This window comes from Aplysia californica, unplaced genomic scaffold (assembly GCF_000002075.1).
Source record: "Aplysia californica isolate F4 #8 unplaced genomic scaffold, AplCal3.0 scaffold00278, whole genome shotgun sequence".
NCBI lineage: Eukaryota > Metazoa > Mollusca > Gastropoda > Aplysiida > Aplysiidae > Aplysia > Aplysia californica.
The window spans coordinates 733746-746007 of NW_004797548.1; the positions used below are offsets into that span (position 1 = coordinate 733746).

Genomic DNA, 12262 nt, shown 5'->3' on the forward strand with positions numbered 1-12262 from the left:
CCTTTGCCTGATTTCCATCTAAGGTTGAAGAGCCCTGAACAGTCACAGGTGATTAAATCTCTGTAAAATTTTCTTTACAATCATGTTGCTCCCTATTTCTCTTACTAAAAAAAGGTTCTAGCTTGGCTTATTTACTTTCTTATACATCTGTGCACCTTGGAGGCAATTTGCATACACACACGCATGCACAACAGGGGGGGGGGAAAAAAAAAAAAAAAAAAGGAAAAAACCCGCACTCCATAATACTCCGTAGTCATCACACTTACAACAAGCATCCAAAACTTATCATGCCTCTTTCACGTCCTTGCCAGTTATCCCACACACACACCAAGCTCCCAACAGGCAACAAGGCGACCACACATGAGGGGGGAGCATATGGTAGAACCTGACTATTCTACAAACAGAACAAAATCAGCCAGACCGGGGGGAAAGTCAGTTCAGGAGGGAGGTTCTGAACTGTTCCCCACAGAGGATCTCCCCTCGTCTACTGGCTAACAGTGACTCTTCATCACGGTCATAACACGATTCATTGTCCAAGTCTTCCCACCCACTTTTTCAGTACAGATTTTGTTTCAGTAAGAGTATCATGGCACATGCAACACAAATGGCTGCTGAAGATACGAGGTGTTACTAAAGATTAACATATAAAATAAAGGAGGAGAGATGAAGACAAAAGCTATTAGATAGGAATGAAGGAACAGAGCAACCACCAACCACCCACTAGTTACTGAGATGATAAAGTAATGCTTGTTACCTTTCTAACATACTCTACATAGCAGGGTTTTGTATGGTGAACTTCAACACCCAATTACTGAGACATTTCCCCTTTGGCTCAAGTCATAGGGTTGACTTTAAGGGAAACACTGTTTTATTTAAGTTTTCTCAAACAAACAAAAATTGACTTTGGCAAGTGTGTTATGACCGTGACCTGTGGAAACGACAGATCAGGCTTTCGCCGAGGACTCTGAGCCGCTGCTGCTGTCACTGTCGCTGGACTTGCTGCCTGTGCTAGGTGGGGCTACCTTGGCCCTCATCGACTGCAACGCTTTCTCCCTCAGACGGCGCTCCAGGTCTTCACCCTTCTCATTGCTCTGAAAACGACAAAACAAAAACAGATAAATATATATTATTGAAGTAGCAGAAGCAACAGGCTGGATCACCTGAGAAATTTCGCATAAAAGGAAGGTATTGGCATTGGCAGCATAAAAAAAGCCTCCATTGTAACAAAAAATTCACAAGACATTTTTGGACAATGACCCCCTTTCAACACCTACAAACTTCTGTTGTAAAAATTCCCTTTGGTGAGGCTTTCATCTACATATATGACAATTAAAAAATCCCCCCCCCCCCTTTTTTTTGGGGGGGGGGGGCTTTTTTTCTGAACTGAAACAAAAGGCCAGAAATTTATTGGCAAATGAGTCTGCCATCAAGGGGGACTGCTTTATACACCATAGATGTGACTTTGTAATTGCCACTATGAAAAGCCCAAGCTGACTTTTGAGCACCGACGCATCCCACTATCCCCATAAGCTGAGAGACTACAGACAGCACAGGAAGCGGCTCACAAAATGGGTCACTGTTTTGACATTTTGAGATGGGAAACTTAGTCTGGCCAGAAAAGCCTGGCCACAGTGAACAGACTGCAAAATAATCAAGTCCACACAATAAATGTACATTCTAACAGACCCCCCCTCCAAAAAAAAAACAACAACAAACAAATGCGGTTCTAGCCCAGAGACACAGTCTGCCACATCAGTTCAAGGATTGTCCGCAAATTTTCAACTTTTGTCTTTCCATGCGCTTTAATGTCTATTTACATGGTATGAATCATAACAAAGCTTAAATATTGCATACTTGGAGAGGGGAGAGAGGGACATATATCATGATGACAATATGAATCTTTGGACACAACTAATAAACTAAACACAAATGGCACAAAAGGTATCATTAATATAATAGTGCTGTATTCAAAACTAGTAGAAAGTAAAATGCCTTGTCGGTAGCAACAGGTTACAAGTACAGGGAATACATAAGAGAAGCCATATTAAACAGTAAAAAATAAACTGTAATTTGAATAGACAAACTTTGAAAGAAATAGTTCACAAAAAAACAAAAAACAAAAAAACCGCCTGAAAACATTAACATTTTCCACCCACGCAGTGCACAGAGCGCGCAACACGTATCCCCAGGACCAGGATATAGGTGCGGTACATCGCCGATCCGTGTCCCATGGGGGCAAAGTGTTAAGGAGGCAAGTGAAAGAGAAGGGCAGTCACCCAAACAAACAAGCCGACAACAGATTCCAAACTAACGGAGAAATGCATTTTTCTTGTGAACATACTGGTACTAATTTTCCAAATAAATTTATTAGAAAATTAAGAGAAACAAAATAAAACTACTACACTATTAGTCTCCAATCCCCCCCCCCCCCCCCCCCCATCCCATGAGCAGCATGGTGCATGCTAGTTTGGTACTGGCAAGAAGAGTTTTACAGAGCTCTTAATTGAAAGAGGTCATATGAGTGCGCAAGAAGTTAGCAATGTTCACTAAAGTCTGTATCATGGCTTGGCTATTGATCAAAATAAATATTTATATTTTAGAGTAAAGGCCAATGGCCTTCATAAAATCAAGCATTCTCTTGGGATCAACAACGGAGAACAAATTCTGTAAATTTGTACATTTAAAATACTCTGGGTTTCTCCGAATTACGGACATTCTATCAGTATGTGTCTAATGACAAACACAAACCTCAAAGTCTCCTCCTTCCTTCCTGTGCTTATGTTTCTTGTGTTTCCTGTGCTTCTTGTGTTTCTTGTCCTTCTTCTTTTTCTTTTTCTTGGATCCCTCAGAATCAGACTCCTGAGAACATACGACAACAACATCTGATCAAAAACTTTGCATAGAAGAGCACTTCACACAATTAAAAAAACAAAACGTTAAGAGGCAAAGAGTGGTGGGCAAAAGAGGCAGACAAATAGGTGAGTAGCTAACTTGAAGAACTTAAACAGAAAAGAGACAGGAAAAGACCAAGACGTTGAACAAAGGACAATGTCACTGTGGTGCACAGAAGGCATACCAACTTTTTCAAAATTTTATCAGGGACAACAAATAACTTCCCAATGCTAAATGATACTATGATGAGAATTAAGCTAAATAAAAGCAAACAAAAAGGGATACTTTAAAAAAAACCAAAAAACGAGTATATGGAAAACAAACTATTTTCCCAAAGAAAACAGCAGCAAGTAAACTTCAAATACAGAAAAAAGGGTGTCATGAAAAATAAGTTTTAGTTTTAGTAAGTTTTACGGCACTAGCAACACAATAAGGACATATAAGTGCCGAAGATTAGAGGTGTTACAGGAGAGTAACAAACACAAATAAGGAGGAGAGATAAGGACGATAAACTTCCATGTCTAGATCATGGTCTACACTTTACAACACAATAGGAGTAAGTGTACATGAGTGCCTGTGTGGGTGCATGTATGGTGGCCGAGTATGTGAGTGTGTGAATGCATGAATAAATGTACTCACCGAGTCACTGTTACTGCCTGACTGCACTGGTTTCTCTTTGCTCTTCCTCACGGGCCGGGCAGGAGATTCATCCCCTCTGTCCCGCATCTTGCTCTGAGCATCCTTCCTACCCTCCGACCGCTGTTGCTCTTTTCCCTCCTTCCCATCCCGCCCGGGACTGACCGACTTTCTTCTCCGCGACTCCCTGGAATCTCGAGAAGGCCTGTCCGGGTTTTTCCCCTCGTCCCGCCCGTCTCTCGCCTTTGGCCGACTGCGACCACCGGCCGGGCTGCCGGGACTACCGGTACGACGGTTTCTGTCCTGACCATCGGGGGACCGGTGGTCGTCAGAGGACGCTGCTGGGGGCAGACGTGAGCGTGGGGTGGGGCTGCGTGGGGAATCTCTCCCTCGCTTCTTAGCCGGGCCCGGGCTGGGGCTCCGGCTCCACTTGCTGCGGGATGGAGCCATCTTGCCGGAGGAGCTGGCTCCCATTTTAGGAGCTTCATCTTCATTGTCCGAGCTATCCTCGCTGCCGCTGCTGCTGCCTGAGTGGGCGGGTGGGGGGCGGGTTGGTTTCTCCGGCCCCAAGGGACTGCGCCGGCCCGACGATGAAGACTTTTTGTTGGTGGGGGGAGGGGAAGGGTTTCTCCTTGAGACCGGAGACCGGGACTTTCTCGCGGACCTGGGTCTCGGCGAAGGCGATCTGGTCTGCTTCTCCTTCCTCGCACGCGGCGACTCGCTCACCCGCTGTTTGTCTTTCTCCTTCCTCGGAGGTTCACCGTCATAAGACGATTCTGTGTCCTTCCTGCTGCGGCGCGGAGGGGGAGACAATCTGCTGCTGCGGGACTTGCTGCCTCTACCCGGGCTCTGATCCGACGTTCTCCGAGACTTGTCTGGTGAGCGGGACCGCCTGGTCGGCCTTTTGCCAGCACCATCTGCAGGCGAGGCCGTCCTCTTCCTCTGTTGGGGAGGAGGTGAGGCGGCCTTCTGCTTCTTCTTAGGGGGAGGTGGGGGAGTGCCAGACTCCTCCTCAGACTCGTCTTCACTGTCAGAGTCGGACGAGGAGGATTCGTCTTCTTCTTCCTCTTCTTTCTTCTTCGACGTTGCACTTTTGGGTGCGGGCCCCTTGGGAGGATGCCCCCTTCTCCCCTCTTTCCCCTTGGAGGCTGGCCGGTCTGTGCCAGGCGGCGTCGGTTCTCGCTCAGAGCCGGAGGAACTTGCGTCGTCTTCCGAGTCCGATCCAGAAGGAGACGGTTTCTTCTTGGACTTCACGGGAGGGGGAGAAACAGACGCTGGGGAGTGGCGCCGCTTTCTGGGGGGAGGGGAGGGCGTCCGGGAGGAATACTTGCGACCCTTGCGAGGCAGGGGAGACAACTGTCTTCCTGGTGAGCTGGACATACGGCGTCGAGGAGGTGGGGACGGACTTCGTCTGCGGGGAGGGCTGCCGCCTCGGCGCCTAATGGGTGCCAGGAAGAAAAGAAGGTGACTTGGTGACTGTCTTGGGGTTCCTTATGTACTACTTGAAGAATCTTTCTCCATAAACAATCATAGTGGATGCATACACATTTTGATGGTGTTATGTTCTAATAGGTAATTGGATTCTCAGAAATTTTTCGACACCTAGAAAAACCCTCCATGATTTAAGTGATGTGAGAAGACACCAAGTTAGCCCACAGTAATTGTATACAACTGTGTAGAGTGCTGTCTGACTCCTGATCTCTAATCTGGACTGGCATATTAACCCCTTGTTTGTTTCTTTGTTTTTGTAAAGTGTTTTACGGCGCTCGCAACTGCATAAGGTCATATGAGCGCGCGGGACACACCTAATATTTTCAGTTGGTAGGAAATTTGGAATTTTGCCCGGGTGGCGGCCGAAGCCTACTCTAATTGATTTTAGACCACCAAGGGATCTTTAACGTGTGCAACTTGCACACCGGCCCTCAGAGATTTTTCGCCCTTGTCCGAGAAGGCTAGGTGTAGATCTTTCCTACCAGAAGATCAGGGGTGTGGCTGAAAGACAGCAGTAAGAAGAAGCGAAGGAGTAGCAGTAGAAAGGCTGCAGAAAGAATCAGGAGCCCAGAGGAAGGGGCAAAGGAGGTGAAGGGGTGGGGGCAGAAAGAGGAGACGAAAGCAGACGACAGAACATTGCTAGAGAGCAGGAAATGAGGTGAAAGGAGACAAATTTAGAGAAGATAAATTTTTCGGTCGCTACCCGGATTCGAACCCGGAACCTTTGAATGAGAAGCCAACACCTTAACCTCTAGGCCACGAGAGCCCCCCATATTAACCCCAACGATGGATTTACAACAACAAAAAAAAAAAAAGATTGGGTACATTTCTTCCAGTTGCACAATGAGATCATCGATAGGACACCAAAAGACTGCCATTTCATTTTCAGCTATGAGGCACACAAAAAATTCCATAAACACATTAACGGTGAATATTTTCGAGCTTAAGAGTATACCATACCCTCTAATAAAAAATTAAGGTAATACATTATAATTCTGCAAGGTTAGCATAGCAGGACATTGAATGTCACAATGAAAAAAACAGGAAAAGACCTTTCAGTGGCAAAATTTCTATGAGATTCATCAAATTTCAATTCCACCTGCTGTAACTAAAAACAGAAAATTCTGACTCCACTTGCTGTAACTAAAAACAGAAACTTCTGACATCTCACCTTGGAGGAGAAAATCTGGGAGGTGAACGGCGTCGTGGTGATGGACTTCTCCTGTAGGGAGAAACAAAACGGTTAAAGTTCAGAGTTTGGGTTAAGAAAAACAATGGAAGTCCTTGTTCAGTGCTTGGAAAATGCGTGATGGAAAGACTGAAGAGAGAAAGCAAAGAAGTTGGACTTAACAATAGCGCCCTCCAACCACCAGTTAAAATAAGCTTCTTATGTTTTAAGCTGAAAAATAGAAGAACATCCACACTGTGGTGGACATATTTTGTTGAGGTAGACAAAAACAAGCAAGCGGAAACAATGCAATCTTCTATTTTACAAGAATTAACAATCTTTTACTTTACCAGATTTAAAAGTACCAGTCTTAGAATTATTATAATATTGAACTGGAGAGCCATTCTTGTTCCACAAGGGCTAGCAGTAAAAACTTGTGCACAAAATATCAAGGCCAAGTTTTCATTTAGTTAAAAAACAACAACAACGAAAACAACTTATCCTGCCCATTTTCTCTACCCACCTTCTGCGCACTGGAGAAAACCGCCTGGGAGGGCTGCGGCGTCTTCCGTCTGGTGTCCTATGCCGCCGGACAAATGGTGACGGAGTTCTGCGCCTTTCCCTTTCTCTTCTCCGACCTGAGAACACAGCAACAATGTATATTTAAAAGACATTCATATATATGGAAACATGACAATTCAAATAAACATATTTTTAAATAGCATCTATTACTTGCTTCGAAAGTTACAAAAACTTACATGAAATAAAGCTCCTTTCCTCTCTCAGTACAACTATTATATAAGTTTCATAATTGTCATTTGTAAAAAAACACATCAAAATAAAACAAAAAACAAAACAGAAACATGTCAAAGAAGCTATATCAATATACCGTCCATTTTTCGTTAATGGTTCACACAAAAAAAATGTATCAAAGTACCACAATAAAATTATCATTTTTACTGAGCAGCTGCAACAACAAAACAATTGTAGAAAATGCACTCGTAGGATAATTGTTGCCCCACACAGCTACAAAACCTTCTACACTGTATGTACATGAAACAAATAGTCTGTGAGCAAGCAGGAACACTTACGAGAAACTGATTTTGTTATGGTTTACAAACTCTGTACATGCAACTTTGGACACTCGCATAAAGGACTTGAACATCTTACACTCAGTGGGAAACAAAAGTAAAATTAACTTGAGCATTTGAACAGGTGGGTTAGAAGAAAATAGGATATTTAGAGCATGCAAGCAGAGAAACGAGAGGCAAAAAATGATTGCCAATGTCTACTTCAGACCAGACACTTGATACAGAAGTACCCGTACGCAAAATACAAGGACTTACCATTGACAGGTGGAGGTGACAGGCGATCGTCGTCTGAGGAACCTCCCGACGATGAAGATGATTCGTTCCCACTCCCTTCATCATGTTTTCGGTAATTGCGTCTGTTCTGGACACCACTCTTCTCTGGAGAAGATCCATCGTCATTCTGAAAGGGAAAAAAAATTCATACAATTACTTCTAAAATACTAAAAGCACAACATGAAAAAACATTTACACCAACTAATGAAAACAGGAGCAAAAACATCAAATCGCTTTATTTTTAAATGCTTTTCCATGAAAAATTTTTTTTAGTCTTGAATCAAGAATCTAAAAAAGAAAATCCCCCCTAAAATAAAAACAAAAACAGCAGTTAACCTTCTCTAATCGTCTCAACTGAAGACCATGTCAAAAATCAACCGTTTGCAAAATGAAAGAACAACACAACTATGATGAAATTACATAATCTAAAACTTTCAGTAACTCAAACTTATAGAATTGAGTCTAACAACATCCAGCCTAGGCAAAGAAGTAAATACTTACTCCTCCCTTTGATCTTCCCCGTGGTTTCTCATCACCTTCTGAAGAAGTGGAACTGTCCTCTGAGCTTGATCTACACAACAGAAGAAGAAAAAAAATATACACAAAAATTCATTACACTTCTTAAAATAGAACAAAGAAATCCATATTACCTTTCACCTTGAAAGGAAAATAAAACAGAAAAAAGCACAAGATTATTCAATGAGAAAAAGTACAAGTAGTGAAGAAAAATTCCCTATTGTACAGGTTTCTTTTTTATTAAAAAAGGACCACAGCTTCCATTCATATGAATAGATCTACTATAAACAATACCACCACTGGAGATGTTATACCTTTTTGACCATGGTCAAACAAAGAAAGTCAAATAATTTTTTAAATATTTTTTTTATGGACTTGAGGACAGAAGATGACAACATACCCCTTTGCAAGTAGCTTGTGTAAGTAAAAAGTACTCATGGACACAGACACGATAATTTAATGCAAGGTAAAAGTAAGACAGACAGACAAAAACAACAAAGGGATAAGAAAAGAAAACCTGTCTGTAGCACGCTCTAACCACCACACACACATTGGCTGCTCCTATAAGCTGTTTGGGTAAACAGAAAGACATGGACATATCGACACAATAATGGCCATTTAGTGCAGGACGAAAAGTCAGACAGAAACAACAGAGGGAAAAAAACTGGAGCTTTAGCAACTAGAGGCACTCCAAACTTATAGGACACAAGGAAAAATATCTGTTGTGATTATAAATTCCACACACACGTACTAAAACAAAACACAGCTAAAGACAAAACAAAACACACCCACAGACACACTGTACTTCACACAAACCTGGGAGGAGGTTTTTTCTTTCTGTCTGAGCTGCGACGAGGGGACCTTGACTTCCTCCTGGGTGGTGGAGAAGGTGATCGCCTGATCGGACTCCTGCGTCTGCCTGGAGGTGACCTGCGGCGAGGAGACGGAGACCGTCGTCTTGGAGACCGCGACCTTCGAGGTGACCTAGATCTTCTCCTTCCCGGAGCGGGTGAGTACCGGCTGCGACCAAACCCAGACCTAGATGGAAGAAAAAACATTTCAACAATAACTCAGGGGCTATTTCAAAGTAAAGAGAAGCACATTGAGATATCAGTCATTTACTACTATACTATGATAAGACAAAAATGCCCATAACTTGATTCATACCCTCAATATAATAGGACTTTGTTTCGAGTACTGAGGATACAATTATTGAAATATAATAACTTTTGCCTGAGGTGGACTATTTTCTCACGTTTTCTTGAAAACAGAACAAAACTTTCTTCGATGAGTGTCATGACTATGATATTAAGTGAGAAAGCCAGTAAGGCCAGCAGAAACACAAAATGCAAAAGAGCAAACTGCACCAGCCACTACAAGATAATCCTAGACGTGAATGTTTTTCTAAGAAGAAAGACCAACAGAATAAACTCAGTAAGATTTCTAAATCCTCACCTTACTTTCCCAGGAGGATCTCGCCTGTCAGGTGACCTGGACCTTCCTTTGCGACGCCTGTCTGGAGTCCGCGACCTCCTGAACCTGTCTCTCTTCTTCTCAGGGGTTCTGTCTCGGGTTTTCTCTTTGTGTGGAGATGCCTTGTCTTTTTCAGCCTTCTCTTCTTTTATGACACTATTACGAAAAAGAAATAATATCTTGTATTAATTTAACTTCCTTCCTATCAGAGCTTTTGGCACTATGATTCAACACGACAAGACATTTAAAAAGGAAAAAAAAAAAAAAAAAAAAAAAAAAAACCCAGCATGGTCCATGTAATAATGAACAGAGAAAGCTTTACATTCTTCTCTACGACATGAAGTTCCAATCTTTATAACAGAAATTTCTCCAGATTATACGTCTGTACCATCCCCTTCCCCTGTAGTCTTCACACAATCTAAAACTCATGCCGTACTCACTCTGTAGACTGATTTTGTTCATTCTCATCGGCAGGCTCTTTCTTCATCTCAGCCTCGTCCACTTTGGCACCAGCTGCGCTATCCCCTTCTTCTGCCACTGGTTTCCCATCTTTCACTTCTTCCTTTTCACTTGTGCCGTTTACACTGTGAGAACACAACAAGTTGGTGACAACTACATCAGCAAGTGAGACATACATCAAAATGGATTATAAAGAAAAAGACAAGTAAATACCAATAATAAGAGTAGTAGCTAATAATTTCCAGTTTGAAAGTTTGCTCCCCCTACTAACTCTTCCTCATTAAATAATCTATAACAGTAAACAATCCATCAATAAGGGGTATACTATCAAGACAAGACAATCACTCAAAGTTTACAAGAACAAAAGAAACATTTTGAAAACAGAAAAATAACATCAACAAAACAGGTGTGAGAGAAGGAGAGGGAGTGAGAAACACAGATGGGGAGAAAGAGAAAGACAAAAAGAAGTGGGGAGGAGGAGCCTTGCACAAACCTTTTTTTCTCAGCCTCAAGTCTTTCTTTCTCCAGCTGTTTCTCCAACTCTCTCCTCTCTTTAGCCAGCTGCTCTTTGATTTGTTCCTCCTTCTCCTTCAGAGCCTCTTGTATTCGCTCCTGTTCTTCCTGAAGTCAGAAAACAGTGAGATAGACTTACAACTGATTTTCGCAGAGCACAAAACAGTTCACACAACTTCATACAGCTCTCTTCCTTGCCACAATACTTTGCCCTGAGCCGCTATTACAACTGCAACATTTTGCCCAAATCACAGCAGGACAATAGAAACACAGAAAACCTAGCACAGTAAATTTAACTTTCTTGCAACTTAACTCTACTTAACACTTTGCCGTCTCTCGTCGCCGTACGGCGATGCGGAAGTACTCGCGTTCCCGTCTCATCTCGCCGATCGGCGTTGTGTACCTTAACAACGGGATGGCTCTTAGAGCTCTACAAACACATTATTAGAATGACTTCCCTTTCGTGACATGCGCACTTGTTTTCAATTATGTTTACTTCCGACTGGTTTACGAACGAAAAGGAGGGAAAGATAGCGTCTGTTTGGTCATTTTCGTTGCGAATTTCGAGCCGAAAAGACGCTGAAAATGAGTGATTCGAGCGCGCCTACCAACAGCAGTTTCTTTCACCATGACAGCGACTCGGGACAGTCTGCCCCTGATAATGCAAGCGATATTTCGTGGCATTTAGATGAGGAGAATGATGGTGAATCAACTACGCTTCCAACTTGTCGATCAAGATCGAAAAGAGCTAGAACTTGACCGACGCGTTTTCGGGAATCTTCGTCTTCTGACAGTGACAGTGAGCTTTCCCAGGCACAGCCACCTCCACCGCCCGCCAGGCCTAGACCTACTCGCACTCCCAGGTCTACAACAACTACTCAAGACCCAGAGTTTCACTGGAATCTGTATGATGGGATGGACCCATACAGTAATGACTGGCTCCCTCCATTTCAGCAGCGACCAGGTGTTTTGGTTGACACCACAGACTTTAGATGTATCGACTTCTTTAGTCTTGTTTTCAAGCCAGCTGTGATCGACCTGATAGTAAAACAGACTAATGACTATGCAGCCCGGTGCCTACATGCCCTGCCAGAAACAAATTACTACAAGAAAAGGTGGTCGAATACCAACAAGGAAGAGATGCAAGCTTTCATCGGCCTTCAGATCGCTATGGGTCTCAACCCGAAGCCTAGTCTTGACGACTATTGGAGCTCTTTCTGGCTGGTTGATATTCACTTCCGGCACATCATGTCCAAGCATCGCTTCAAGATCCTGTCTGCATTCTTTCATCTCAGGTAAGTCTAGATCTACCTTACATTTTGATATTTCAGTTTCACTCCTAATTTAGAGTAGATCTAGATCTAGATCTAGATTCTAAATCCTCAAAGCTTTGCCTCTTCATCATGATCATAAATCTGCTGACGCAAAATGTTGTTTGGATATCAGTCTGTCATGTCCAGTTGTCAAAGAAAAACAAAGACGAGGCGTTGTTGAAATCTTCTTTATTTTTTCATAGCATTACATTATAGATCTAGCCAATACTAATCACACTGAATGTATTGAAATTTTTATCATTATTCAGTGCGGTCATAACAATCAAAAGAAAAAAAAATCTTGTTCACGATTCGCATCCCACCACAAATTTCACAAATTGGTAATTGGTTGGTTGTTGTTGATTTGTTGGATTTCCTTTCTTTTTCTTCAGTGATATCACACAGCATGTTCCTCGTAGACAGGATGGCTACCAGCC

General features: G+C 42.8%; 1 protein-coding gene across 5 annotated transcripts in view; it reads right to left on the reverse strand.

Annotated features, from left to right (window-relative positions):
* Positions 1 to 647: 647 nt before the first annotated feature.
* LOC101857725 (serine/arginine repetitive matrix protein 1) overlaps positions 648 to 12262 on the reverse strand; it is a 23250-nt gene continuing 11635 nt past the window's right edge. For all 5 annotated transcript variants that reach the window (XM_005101323.3, XM_005101325.2, XM_013084211.2 and 2 more), the window contains 11 exons: positions 10493 to 10620; positions 9981 to 10124; positions 9523 to 9696; positions 8884 to 9105; positions 8053 to 8122; positions 7534 to 7678; positions 6711 to 6825; positions 6191 to 6241; positions 3532 to 4966; positions 2749 to 2859; positions 648 to 1091 (listed from right to left, as the gene is read on the reverse strand). In XM_005101323.3, coding sequence (XP_005101380.1) covers positions 945 to 1091; positions 2749 to 2859; positions 3532 to 4966; positions 6191 to 6241; positions 6711 to 6825; positions 7534 to 7678; positions 8053 to 8122; positions 8884 to 9105; positions 9523 to 9696; positions 9981 to 10124; positions 10493 to 10620 — 2742 coding nt within the window. In that variant the 3' untranslated portion in view covers positions 648 to 944. The remainder of the gene's footprint in view (positions 1092 to 2748; positions 2860 to 3531; positions 4967 to 6190; positions 6242 to 6710; positions 6826 to 7533; positions 7679 to 8052; positions 8123 to 8883; positions 9106 to 9522; positions 9697 to 9980; positions 10125 to 10492; positions 10621 to 12262) is intronic.